Source organism: Prosopis cineraria, unplaced genomic scaffold (assembly GCF_029017545.1).
Source record: "Prosopis cineraria cultivar Desert tree isolate PC_DT_omini unplaced genomic scaffold, ASM2901754v1 PC11, whole genome shotgun sequence".
Taxonomy (NCBI): Eukaryota; Viridiplantae; Streptophyta; class Magnoliopsida; order Fabales; family Fabaceae; genus Prosopis; species Prosopis cineraria.
In genome coordinates, this window is record NW_026555342.1 from 24,455,714 (window position 1) to 24,470,401 (window position 14,688).

The 14,688-nt window shown below is 32.5% G+C and overlaps 2 protein-coding genes across 2 annotated transcripts; one reads left to right on the plus strand and one right to left on the minus strand.

Annotated features, from left to right (window-relative positions):
• Positions 1-903: 903 nt before the first annotated feature.
• LOC129286367 (neryl diphosphate diphosphatase, chloroplastic-like) lies at positions 904-6,271 on the plus strand. The gene is made up of 10 exons (XM_054922338.1): positions 904-932; positions 1,049-1,328; positions 1,448-1,832; positions 1,953-2,171; positions 2,818-2,956; positions 3,116-3,263; positions 3,762-3,862; positions 4,831-5,163; positions 5,379-5,605; positions 6,097-6,271. The coding sequence occupies exons 1-10, from the start codon at positions 930-932 to the stop codon at positions 6,269-6,271; spliced, it is 2,010 nt and encodes a 669-aa protein (XP_054778313.1). The 5' UTR covers positions 904-929.
• A 6,623-nt stretch (positions 6,272-12,894) lies between these two features.
• Positions 12,895-14,279, minus strand: LOC129286613 (pentatricopeptide repeat-containing protein At1g55890, mitochondrial-like). Its single transcript, XM_054922565.1, has one exon. It carries the CDS (start codon positions 14,186-14,188, stop codon positions 13,049-13,051), a length of 1,140 nt encoding a protein of 379 aa, XP_054778540.1. The 5' UTR covers positions 14,189-14,279; the 3' UTR covers positions 12,895-13,048.
• Between the last annotated feature and the right edge of the window lie 409 nt (positions 14,280-14,688).

The following is a 14,688-nucleotide window of genomic DNA, read 5'->3' on the forward strand; positions in this document are numbered from 1 at the left end:
TTTAAGAAATTTTTTTTGAACAATCTAGTTAAAAACTAACATATGCTTTATCAATATTAAATTTCCTCTTTTTTATTAATAAAAAATATTAATCATCATGTATCAATATTAAAAATATTTTTAATAAAAATATATTATACGTTTTATATCTATTTATTTGATAAATAAATAAGAAATTAGAATTTAGAATTATACATATATGGAAATGGGAGAATCCGTTTGCGACTTTGCGCACAAATGCATTTGTGAGAGGGAGCCACTCAACCTCGTAGACACGACATCCCACACATACATTAAATGGCGTTGTGGCCTCCCTCAGGTTGCACGTGGGTCCGTGCAATGGATTGAGAGGTGAAGCCTTATTGTTCTTGGAATAACGTTACAAAAAGACTAATATATATGTTCTGCCAAAAAAAGAAATGAGACAAATATATACATACTTATATAATTGAGTTTAATAAATGGTACCTTAAATAAGACATCATCAATTACGTATGACCTCAGTTTCACATACAGTTTTCATATTAAGGAGTCAAACAAATAAATTAAAATTTATATGAGTTTAAGAGGCTCTCCCATCTAACAAATTATTTTTTTGGAATGGGTTTTCTTTTAAGATTTGTACTTATAACATCAATATTTTCATTAAAAGTTTAATACCATGAAAAGAATTACCCATCACAAAGAACCCTGATCGAGTAAAGTGCCATAAAGTAGAAACATCAGAAATGTCGGTTCTTGAATAGAACGGCATTGTTATGACTCATACACCATTTATTCTCTCCCACCTAACATAGGACCACGTAGCCCCTCTTTTTCTTCTAACAGAGTATTCATTATGCATGCTTAATGGGCTATATTTTTGCCCAAGTTATTATAAATAGCCCAGAGTGATCAACTCGATTACCACCAAAAGTACGGAGTTCATCATGGTAGGTGTTTAGTGAAGTAAAATATATATATATATAGATATTCTTGTTTATATATGTTTGTTTCTGTACTTAGATTAAAGAAACAGCTTCTGAACTCAATTCCTTCACATTTTCAGGAAGAGATTCAAATCAAACACGCTTTGGTATTGAAGGAAGCTAAGCTTGCATTCAACAAAGTCGACGACGACCCAATGGAAAGTTTGTATATGATCGATGCAATCCAAAGGCTTGGCATTGAGCACCTTTTCCAAGAGGAAATTGAAAAGGCTCTTATTCTGAACCAAACTTCGAAGCTTGGAATCAATATCAGTAGTGATTCCATGCACAACCTTAAACTTTGCGAAGTTGCTCTTCAATTCCGTTTACACAGGCAAGCAGGTCATTATGTTCATGCTGGTATGAAATATTTAGTATTTTCTGATCATTCCCTTTCTTTTCTTACAACAATCTTCATGATTCCACAGACAATGAATTCTGTATAAAGCATAATAATAATGACTATGGTATATATGCAGATATATTTGATTGCTTCAAGAACAAACAAGGAATGATCAAAGAAAAATACAGTGAAGATATAAAGGGACTGGTTGCTCTATATGAAGCATCACAGTTAAGCATAGAAGGAGAAGATAGTCTTGTTCAGGCAGGCAATCTCAGTCGTCAACTTCTTGAGAGGAGGTTGTCAACACATGAAGGTCATTGTGAAGCTCAAGCTGTGGCAAACGCTCTTCAGAATCCACTTCACCATAGCTTGTCAAGGTTCACAAACACAAGCATCGTCATCTCATCAAGTGATTTTCTCATGAGAAATAGATGGACGACCAGTTTTGCTGAACTTGCTGAAATCAATTCCTGCCTTATCCGCCACTTGAACCAGAATGAAATCTTTCAAGTTTCCAAGTGTGATATACTCAGGACTATATATACACACACACATATATGATATGCTTAGTTATTTTTTCTTGTGGATATATTAATTAATAGATATTAGAGATCACTAACTAATAATCTAGCGGACAGGTGGTGGAAAGAGCTTGAAGTGGCCAAGGCGATGGCGTTTGCTAGGTTTAACCCAGATAAATGGTATCTGTGGCCAATGGCATGCCTCACAGATCCAAAGTTCTCTAAGCAAAGAATTGAGCTCATCAAACCTGTTTCTTTGGTCTACATAATTGATGACATTTTTGATGTCTATGGTTCATTAGACCAACTCACTAACTTTGCCAATGCTGTGAATAGGTATTCATGTACATATTTGGATGCAAACTAGGTTGTGTGCGTGTGTTTCCCCCATACGCTTTACACAAGGTTTGAGATGAATTGCACTGTTCATGATCTATAAATAATACTTCTTCACATATATTTTAAAAGTACACATAATGCCATCTATATTTATATATACGTAAAAGGGGAAAAAAAAACTTACAGCAAGTAGCACATAGTTTACAAATTGTGAATAGCTGCTCTTTTTTCTTTTTTCTTTTTTTTTTTTTGGTTTTGCACGATGCATGGGACCCATATAGTTTTAAGAGCAAATGACATTTGAAGACCATATAGGATATCATTAAATACATTTAAGAATATTATATAACGAATTTTAGAGATTTTCAAACAAGAACAAAAGTTTTTGATTGGAATTGAAATTTTTTTAATAATCATTTTTTTTAATAATCGACTTTAATCTTCAATAATCATCTTTAACTTTGTAGTACTCATTTCTTTAATTTTTCAGTACTTGTCTTCAATTTTTTCAATGCTTATTTTTTGTTTTAATAAAAAAATTGTTGTCCTTTACCATAATTTATGTTCTTAAAAGGTCCTCTAATGTCATTTTCTCTTATTATAATTCCATTCCAAAATGCTACAAACAATTCTCTTGATGCAGATGGGAATCCACGGCCACGGAGAAATTACCAGACTACATGAAAATTTGTTTCAATCTTCTACAAGACACTATCAATGAGATGGCTAGCAAGGTCCAAGAAAAGCATGGATTAAACCCAATAAATTCCCTAAAGAAATCGGTGAGTAGTCAAATAAACTAGCTCAGTATTTCAAATTGTGGATGCATGTGCACTGCGCGCTCGCGCATACACGCATGCATATATAACAAGCCTTTTTTTTTTTTTTAAATTATCATCTTGAACTGATCTAAGAACAAATATTTTCTGTACTTGAAACAGTGGGCAGCATTGTTGAATTCCTTCTTAGTAGAAGCAAGATGGTTGAATTCTGGTCATTTGCCACAGGCAGAAGAATACTTGAAGAATGGGATTGTGAGCTCAGGAGTTCATGTGGTGTTCTTACATGCATTCTTCCTCTTGGATGAGGGTATTGTTAAATTATTTATATTAAGTCTACCTTTTCAAAATAGTTTAAGTCATTTACTTAGACACATATCAATTATTTAGACAGATACATTCCAAATTTTATATATCTAATCATATATCTTCTAATTTCTACATGTGGGGGTTTTTTATCCATGATATTCTCTCTGCTACTTTGTTTTTCAATTTTCTTTTTCTTGTTTGGCTTGTACCTTATTTTAGTCCTAGATGTCTTGGGTCCATGTAATCTTCATTTTTCCTCTCTCTATCTTGTTTATTTTCTCTTCATTTTTCAGTTGGTTGTTGCTTTTATTTGATTTTTTTTTTTGTCCTAGATCGAATGACTCTTAATACCACATGAAATTCTTTTTATTATGTTTGATTAAGAATAGTCTGCTTTACTAAAATAACTTAAGCCATTTGGTTAACACATTCCAAACATTATATATTCTTGATCTGTCTTCCTAATTTCTAGATCTAAGACATCTTTTATTTCTAATAGGTATCACTGAAGAAACAGTTGCTATTATGGATCAAATTCCAAGTGTTTCTTCTTTAGTTGGCGAAATTCTTCGCCTCTGTGATGATTTAGAAGGAGCAAAGGTAATTAATTTGACTGAACAGAACTAAACTTTCTTTCTTGTAATTTGCAGTTATGTGCACTTTCACTTTCAATCTTGTGATACTCCTTCTGGTTCTTATTCTATATAAGGCACCTTCTAAAAAAATTGGTGGTCCTTAATATAAGGAACTTTATAGAGTATTAATTATATTTTTTAAAATATTGCCCTTATTTAAATTCATCAACATGAGAGAGAATATCATGCAAATTTGAAAACTTTCATTTAAATTAGGTAAAATTAGAAGTTTATTCTTTTCTGATAGAGTTAATGACCTAATCACCTCTACTTAGTTTCAATGAAGTTTTTAGAGATGTCTTATAAAATGAACTGGAGAGAGTATAAAACAATGAGAAAAAAGATAGATCCTTGAATTTTGAGAATGACAGTGAGGAAAAATTCTTCAGTGCATAAGGAACATTAGTGTGAGGCTGCAAAATGCCTTCCCCCCCTCTTCGCACTTTTATATCTCACAATTCAAAGGATCATTTCAAAATTTGATGTGTCAATGTCATTATCACTTGCCATTATTAGTCTCAGGAAAAAAATACAATTTCTTAGCCTTTATTTGATAAGACCATCAAAACTTGAATTTTAATTTTAAAAAAAGGAACTACAATTCATGGTGAGTCTCATCCCGCCTCCTCTATATTGTATTTTAGGTTACCTCCTACTCAAAATCTTGCAAATTATTTGGATTATTTTATCATCATCTATTTTTCAAAACATTTCTAAGTCAAAATGTTCACTATGATCAAATTTCATCTAGATGGACAAAATCATAATTGAATGGTTTAGATTTTATTTTATCTGAGCATTATAGTTTTAACATGTTTTCATTTTCATACGTCTCGTTTCATCAAATGATAAGAATAATTAATATATTAATCCTTAAGATGAGGCCAAGACTACTTATATACTAACAATAATAAGCTATGATAACTCATTTAGAGTGATGATCAGAGTGGTGTGGATGGATCATACCTTGACTATTACATGAAAGAAAACGGCGGCGTTTCAGAAGAAGAAGCACAAACACACGTGGCCCACTTGATTTCAAAAGCATGGAAACGTCTCAATCAAGAAACGCTAATCACAAGCCCTTTTCCTTCTTCTTTCACCAAGTTCTGCCTCAATGCTGCAAGGATGGTCCTACTTATGTACAGTTACAGAAGAAATGAAAGCCTTTCTGATCTCCAGGAATACGTGAGGTCGTTGCTTCATATTGATGAATCTATCGACAAGCACATTAATATTCCTTCAAGCCACGAAGGCCAAGGCCACGTATTTACTTAGGAGTTTATCAACTAAATAAGTTTAATTCAATAAATAAGCAAGTTATTGCCAATGTATTCAAGTACAACTTTACTTTAATTTGTTTGATTGCGAAGTATGAAATTTTACTTCGTAATTTTAATATGTTTTTTAAATGAATAAAACTCCAAATATTGGGGAGAAGCCCTCAGTACATCATCAATGATTTTAATTTCGTACATTAGCTATCTTGGAATGCCACGCGTAACTCGGGGAAAAATCGATGGAGAAGGTGGGCATGGCTACGACTTTTAGCTTCGTCTTCTGGTTTCTCTGGACTCAAAGATGCCATGACATTTTCGAGGACAAGCTGCAAACAACTCCTGAAATATATTATTCACATATGCTTGTATCTCCTTGTGGAAGACGAGTTCGGACCTAAGCGGGACTATCTTAGGGTCTGTTCCTTTCTGTTCTCATTATTTGTTTTTAAAAACTATTTTATAATATGGTTTTCAATTTTTTTTAAACAAAATGATATGAAAATTTGTCCGGTTATATCAAATAAAAAACAGTTTTAAAATTAAAAAATTAATTGATAATGATGATTATAAACAGTTAATAATGATGATTAATAATAAAAGTTAATTAAGATAACTATAATTTTCAATAATTAAATTTAATATATTTTAAAAACAAGAAAAATAAAATGAAAACAACTTAAAGTTGTTTCTATTTTAAAAATAAAAATGAAAACAATTTTAAAAACAACTGAATAAGAAAACACTCACCCAAACCAAAATTTTAAATTTTTTATTTTTAAAAAAATAATTTTTAAAAACAGAAAACAAACAGACCCTTATTTTCCCATAACTTGAAGAATCGACTGCTCATTGGTATTCACCTCCCCTAAATGTGTAAGAATTGATGTGGATGGATCTGTCCGTCAACAATTCTTTGCAGCGAGTGGTGGGTTATTAGAGATACTGCTGGTGATTGGGTCATGGGGTTTGTTAGAAAGATAGGCTGCCAACCTTCTATAGCAACTGGGATAGTGAATTTCAGTAATCAAAACAGGACTGGACGGCATGTGAACGTCTTGGTCCGACCATGCTACGTTCGTATTCTGATTCCTTAGAGGCAATAAATCTTTTGATGAGGAATATTGGTCGAGATCATCCCTTGAAGGATATCCTTACTGAGACTAAAGGCCATGATATTCAAAACATTTTTCCCATGTGAAGCCATTGGCTCATTCCAACATTTTTATTTTGTGGCAACAGTCATAAACGGTTGCCACAGGGTGAAATATTATTGCCTATAGGCATAAGCGATGGTTGTTGGGGGTGAAACCTGCCCCCGTTATCTATAGTCTAAGACAATGATTTATCATACTTCAAGTTATAAATCATAAAACCATTGCCTATAGTGAGACATTAGGCAATATTTTTGGAATGTTGAAATAACCAAAGTTTTTGCCTATTGTCTCTTATATGAGTATCGACAATATTTAAGAATTGTTGCGAAGATATTAAATAACCAAAATTTAATATTTTCTTCTTCACTTAGAATTCAAATCCTGATCAACTTGAAGTGATGAGATAACTCTAACCACTCACTACAAAAAAAAAAAAAACAGGGGATTAGTGACAAAATAAATTTCTGTCGCTAATTAATTGCTAATTCTGTCACTAATTTAGTGGTGGAATTTAGCAATAGAATATTTATCACTAAAATTTTATCATTATTCTGTCAGACATAATTTACCAATAGCATTTACCAACAAAAAATTCCATCGTTAATGGTTAGAATATCTTATTTTAATTTAGTGACGGAATTTGTGACAGAAAATTCTGTACAAAGCTTTCTGTCATAATTAATTCCATCACTAATTCAGTCGCAAATTATTTTTAATTTAATTTTATTATTTAAATTAAGACTAAAATTCTTTTCAACTCAACTGGTAACAAGGTGGATGCAAAGGCATTAGGGAGCGTGAGATTGCAAGTTCAAACCTAGCCAAAGTACAATTAAAGGTAATAACATTTGACATGATGGTGACAAATGACATGGCGGTGAGGTGGTACTGGTCCATTAGGCGATTAGGTGGTGGTGAAGTAGCATTGGTCTACTAGGCGATATGGCAATGATATTTTGGTCCACCTAAACAAAATTAGTGACAAAATAAGTCTATTGAAAAATTAGCGACGGATTAGTGATGGAATGCATTCTGTCACAAAATTAAAATAGCTTATCCTTATTTGTTGATAGAAAATTTGTCACAAAATTGTAAATTCTGTTGCTAACGAACTAGTGATGGTATTTTTATTGATAAAAATATTCTATCGCTAATCCATTTAAAGACAAAATTTTCACTAATTAGTAATAAAAAAATTCCATCGCTAATTAACTATTTTTTTGTAATGACTCTTCCAACATGACTTTTAGTTATTATAATGCAAAACATTATATATATAGATAATTATTATATTAATTTTTAAAATTTTCTATTTAATAAATAATAAATTAAGAAAATAAAATAAAAATATAAAAGAATATAGATAAATTATCAAAAAGTAAAAATATTTTTTATTAATTAGAAAAACAATAGGCAACAATTTTTAAATATTATCAAAAAGAATATTTGTAGGCAACATTCTTTTTTTTTTTCCTGTTAGAACAGACAATAGTCTTTTATATTGCTTATTTAAAAATTTTATCGCAACACTTAAAAACTGTTGCCTATTTTATCTTAGGAAACAGTTTTTAAATGTTGCAAAATATTTGTTGTTTAAAGTAGATATCAATAGCAACACACAAAAAATGTTGCTTATATATACATTAGGCAATATTTTTAGAACTTTTTGAATCAAAACTGTCGTTTAAGGGGGGGTGGAAATGTTGTAGTGGCTGTGCAAATTTTCTGGCTCGTCAAGTGCATGATAGTTCCTTTAACATAGATATGGTACCTCAAATGCCACCTGGTTTTTCCAATATTTTCTGGTACGATAAATCTGTCTTGCATTAGTGTCTGGTGATTAATTTAGTTTCCTTTTGTTAGTTCCTTTCTACGCTTGCCTTTGTAATTCAATAAAAAGAAGATACTATTGCAAGCAAACAGTAGAAACCCATTAAAGTGAGGAAGAGTGCATCTCTCACCTACTATTTGTTGATTACTTGCTTATATGAAGTAGAAGTAAGTCAAATGCGCTACGTACTTGACTTTAAAGATGTTGGGGCACTGTACTAATAGTAATAAGCGTAAAAACCACCACTTTCTCTTCAGAGAATGTGCAAAGAAGCAAGCATATTGAAATAACCTGATGAGGAATTTGGCTCTCTAGGGGCAAATTTCAAAGCCTAATACACAGATAAGGTACAACACAAGCTCAGTGGGTGAACGTGGCAGACATTGCCGCTCGGAGGGAGGCTCACTTTTGTATGTTTTACTCAGACACAGAGGGAAGGTAATTAATGTGCGGATTGGCCATCAAATTTTAGCTTTTCATGTGATTATGACGACATGCTAGGTTTGAGGGACATATTGTATAGGGATACAGTAAGTGTTACTAACCTATGAATGACTATTGAATCAAAATATTAAAAATTAGACCGGTCATTGAACCGGTAAATATACAAGATCAATAGTTATTAATTAAAACTCTAACCAAATTATAATCAAATCAATCATAAAGTATTTTATTAAATTGATCAAAACACCTTTTTAATGGTTTATCAATTTAGCTAGGCAAGTTGAGCTAAATTTTCACACTATACTATTGACATAAGCTTGTTCTTTATAATTTATTACCTCTAACCAGTAAGTCGTTGTTTCTTTCTTTTTCTTTTGAATTCCTTCGTCTTAAGATGCAAGTTAATGTTACTATTAACTTTGTTTATAGAGATGTGATTAACACAGCTCACCACCTGGTTAGGAAAGCTCATTTTATTGAGTTTTTTTTTTTTGGTATCTTTGATCATCCACCATCTTAGTTGTTAGAAGGGGGTTGATGATGATTGATTTGGCTTTCCTTATATTTTGCTTGACTTGTTCTTGTTTTTTCTGATCGTGAATGAATTCAGTTTTCATTTAAAAAAAAAAAAGATGCAAGTTAATTCAATAAATTTTTGTCTTTATTTTTGTGCATTACAGGGTCAAGCCTAGAGTACAAAACTAAATTACTCTAGAGGGGATTGAAATCCCAAAAACTCCTTTTGCATAATGTCTCTTAAAAACATAGGAACCGAATCAAAACATCCAAAAGTGTTGATTGCATGTTTGGCCAATTGATCTGCAGCCTCGTTATGATCACCTGAAGCATACTGGATTTTTACATTCAAATTCATTTGAAGCAGATTAAAAATATCCATTAGAACTCAGCTACATATGCTTTCCTTATCTTTCCCCCTTGTTGATTATGTCAACTAAATTTTTTTTCCACCAGATTCAACAATCACATTCTTGAAGCCCATACCACAGACAAGTCTGAGTGCTCTATATACAACCCTCATATACACTACAGTAGCCAAGGGTATGGGAGAAACCGGCTATTCAACATCCTCTATGATCCCTTAAAACTCCCTCAAATCCATCTTCCAAAGACGGTTTGACACAGCACCCCCAGTATTAATTTTAACCCAATCATTAGTAGGGGCTACCCAGCCATTAGAGGTGTTATGTATTGCATTCTTCCGCTTAATTCCAGTCATTAGTTGATATATAAAACTTCCATGTCTTTATTTTTTTTTTTTTTTGGTAAACTTCTACCATGCCTCAACTTTCAAAATCTGCTTACTGGGCCACTCGTCTTTACTACATGGCCCCAAACCAATTTGAGAAGTTACAATTTTTAGCTTGGGTCTCTCTCTTGAGGCATTGGACTCTATATTTTCTTCAAAGTGTGGGGACAAAATTGTAAAACGATTTTTTACAACTAACCCGAAGTGTTTATTTTTTAATTAGGGTTTTCATTTGTGTTTCGATTGTATTTTGTTTGATTTAAATCTCTATTAGTCAATAAAGAACATATGCTTAAAAAAAACATATTTTATACGTATATGATATGACACATATTTTATGATTCGCATGGCATAACATTTCGCAACAACTTTGAAAATTGATGTAACCATCATATCATGCCATATCATATCTGATATACATATTGTATCGGTACTTCTTGGCTTTTTGTCGTCTTCATTTTGCTTTCTAGGACTTTCATTTCATGTAAAGAAATTGCAAGTATTCACTGTAATATCAAAAAGCTATGATTGCCAATTGGGGCGTGGCTTATGAGATGCTTAATCATAGAAAAGCAAGCGCAGAAAAACAATAATTATACGACCCACTATTCGCTTTTCATCTCTCTACTTCAACTTCCAAATAGTTTAGAAAATATAAATTTAATTAAGATCTGCTTCATCCAGAGTGTTTAAAAAAACATATAAAATAAATTTAAAAAAAAAAAGTAGAGAATCAGAATACTTAGTCACGCCCAATTCAAGTTCCGTCTAATCTAATTATACAAAATCCAAGCCATGAAAAGTGACAGGACTAGGGTTTCATATGTGAGGGGTTAGGGATTGAAAATAAATGGTGTTTTTATCTTTGGAAAGCACCCTCCCCATAGAGTTGGGGAGTGATAATGTTTGGCACATGTAGACTCCAGTCCAAAAACATGTTTTTTTTTTTAATCCAGCTTGAATTGGTCGAGCTCATGACCAAGCCCAAAAGCTTATATAATATTTCAGATAAATGAATAAATTAACTCCCTCAATTATAAGTCTAGAAGTAGTATTTGGAACTCTAATTCATTTTTGTATAATGTTCTCTTTCAACATTTAAAAACGATATATGAATATGATCAAAATTAACTTTTATTAATAACAGAGATTAAATTGTATCGTTTTTAAATGTTGAAAGAGAACATTATACAAAAATGAATTAGAGTTCCAAATACTACTTTAGACTTATATAATATTTCAGATAAATGAATAAATTAACTCCCTCAATTATAAGTCTAGAAGTAGTATTTGGAACTCTAATTCATTTTTATATAATGTTCTCTTTCAACATTTAAAAACGATACAATTTAATCTCTGTTATTAATAAAAGTTAATTTTGATCGTATAATTGACCAAAAAAATTATAAAATAAAATCTCAAAAATTATAAAAAAAATGACTAAAAAAATTCAGTAGAGAATTCAAAAATTACAAACAAAAACCCAAGAAATTACAGAAGAAAAATATTATACAAAAAATGAGTTTAAAATCCTAAACGTTCATGATTTAAGGGTCAATGTACTCTTTTACCCTAATATTTTTTAGTATAAGTTTACCATTATTACAATATATATTTTATTAACTAGACATGCTGCTGACTAATTTCTTATATATATATATATATATAAAAATATGTATTTAATATTTTTTGATCGACGGCCTAACCAACTAAATCACAAAAACTGAAATCCACTAATCTTTCCAATTTAATATCTAGTCTGCCCTTTAAAACATTGCTTGACATAGGGGGAAAAACCAAGTTTAAATGAATAGCAGCCTGACGTTACCCAACTTGTACCACCCCAAGAAAAGAAAAGAAAACAACAAAACCCTGCTCAGGAAATTATGACTTTGTTGTGTTTCCTTTTCTATTTAGCCTCTGGCCATGAGAATATCACCAAGCTCAGCTCTACTTTCTAGAGAAGTTTGAAACAGCTAGTTCAAAAGTGTTCTAGCTATCAACCATTCTTTGATAAGCAATTCTGCCGCCACAAGCTACCATATTCATAAGTAACCTATCACTGATTGCCAAAATGCACGGTGAAAAGCCATAACCAAGTCACCCTCAGCTAAAAGGGAAAAAGAATCCAGATCTGTGGTCCATTCACTTTTACATTTTCAGTAAGTAGTCTTACCTGATGAAGCACTTGGACCTTCTAAAATACAGAGAACACACCATAACATGTACAAAACAATGTAAATCATACTATTATATATAAACTAGACAATAGATGATGACAACAACAACAACAACAATAAGCCTTATCTTATCAGGTAAAGTTGGCTACAGAGATTGCACAATGCAATTGTGCTTTATCATCAACCAATAGGTAATATCATATATAAACAATACAGATTTCTCCATATTGCAAAGAGTTTAAAAAATATGTTGCACTATTCATGCTTGTGATAGTGAATGGTTATAGATTTTATTACATATATATTGATATAATGATATCTTGATTTGATGATTTAAAATGTCTTCATATGAGTCACACCCAAATGAAAGCATTTCAGTACAATAGGTAACTTTTTTTTTTTTATTTTGTCCCCTTTTTTATGACTACCTGCAATACATTACTATCGAATTAGATTTCAGCTTTGGCAAGCTCAAAAAGCAACTCTGCGAGCATATTTTTCATATGCAAGATTTGAATGCTCAACCTTGATTCATGTACATCCAACCCCTTCCACTCAACCAAAAATCCATTCAGATATATTAGCTTGAAGTAATATTTCCTTGCCTATGTTGAGTCAGTGCCTCTTAGTTGCTAAGCTTGCAAATGCAATATTAAATCATTGTGTTGTCAAACACTGTAAGTTTGGTTTGTCTTGTCTAAGAATTTTCACTGTTCACAATTCTCTAGCTACAACTAGATGTAATTGAACCCCTTTAACATCAAATGAAAAGTACATTCTAGTTCATATTGGGGAAAATGGGAAGCTAGTCAAACTACATTATAATCAGCAAACAAGATCATACGAAACAAGTATACTGCATATCCCATTTTCAAGCAATTAATTAGTTTAGCTCAGAATGTGCCAAGAAAACTGTTCGTAGGTTAAGGCTGAGATTATGACCAAGGATAAAATACGAGAACAAGTAGACACAATAAAAAAGAACATATGCTACTTTACTCATCTGCCTTCAAATTGAGCCTGTAGCGACGATAGCCATTTGTTTCCCCGAGTTGCACAATCTCTTTTGCCTCTGTAATCATAGACTGCTTCACCAAACTATCCACAACAAGCTGCAGAATTGATGGATTAACAAGACACCGTATATTGAAGATGTCTTTGCACAATTCAAAAGCAGTTGTCAAGTCACCCTTCTGACATAGGAATGGAAGAAGAGTCGAAAAAGTTATCTTGTTCGGATCATACTCATAGTTATTTGATAGTTCAGTGTACCACCTTTTAGCTTCATCCAAATCATCCGTATCAACAAAACCTTTAAACATAGCATTGAAGCTAAACATATCAGGCTTGATACCCTCATTCTTCATTTTCTCAAACAACTCAATTGCATCTTTAGTTTTCTTCTCCTCAGCCAATCCCCTTAGCCTAGCATTGTAGCTCCTGGTATCAGGAGCAACATTTTTCTCACCCATTTGACTCCATAACTTCTCCCCATCTAGAAAACGGTCCTTCGTATACAACCAATGAAGAAGTGTATTGTATGTGATCAGATCCGGATATATGCCCTTCTTCTCCATCTCCTCAAGCAAGGAAATAGCCGAATCAGGAGAACCCATCTCACAGTACGCCTTAATAACAATATTATAAGACACCAAATTGGGTTCAATTAACAGCTTCGTGGGTATATCCTTAAAAATGAATTCCACCATATCAAACTTCTTCGAGCGTGAATAAGCAGCCAAAAGGGCATTCAAAGATACAACAGTACGCGTACAATTTCTTTCAGGCAATTCATCAAACGTCTTTTGTGCATTCTCACACAAGCCAGCACTCCCATACAGACTGATGAGACGGGCCGAGAAGCCTTCTTTCTTTACGTCGCTGTACTTCTTTTGTTCTTCCAGGATCTCTTCGACCCATTTGAAGCGTTTGGCGACGGTAAGGCGACGAACAGTGTTTTCGTATATACCACTTCGAGTGCGAAAACGGGCGAGTTCGGATGCTTTCTTGAACTTGTCGACGAGGCGCTTGAGATCGCGTTCCTTGTAGAGGTCTTCGGATATTGACTTGATGGAGACGGGCGATTGAAGTGAGGTACAGAAGCTGCGCTGAAGAATGCGGCGGAGGAAGGACATTGTGTACGCTCCTGAAGAGTCGAGAAAACAGGGAAGGCAGACGCAAGAGAAACAGGGGATTTCTAATGCGAGGGGTAAGGAGGAATGCGGAATTTAGTGGGGATCTAGGGTTTTATGACTTTTATCTTTTATGAATCCTAAATACGTGGACTTTTTTAAGGGAAAACATCGTTAAAGGCAATATAATATAAACAAAAGGAATAAAAAAATTCCACAATATTACTGCTGAATTAGGAGATTAATTTAAAAACAATGTTAGATGAGAAAAAGATTATAATACCTTTTTTTTTCCTTAATTGATAAGTAATTATTTATTAATTAATAATTATCTATTCACTAATTGACATGTCCACAAATTTGAAAAAGTTTGGTTGTAAAAAAGGATAACTGTAAATCATTGTTCGTAATTAACAACAAATACCAGGCATGTTAGAAACACTGAGTATCAATTGATAAAAAAAAGGGTCCCGAGCTCTCTTACCATAGTTTACTCGGATGTA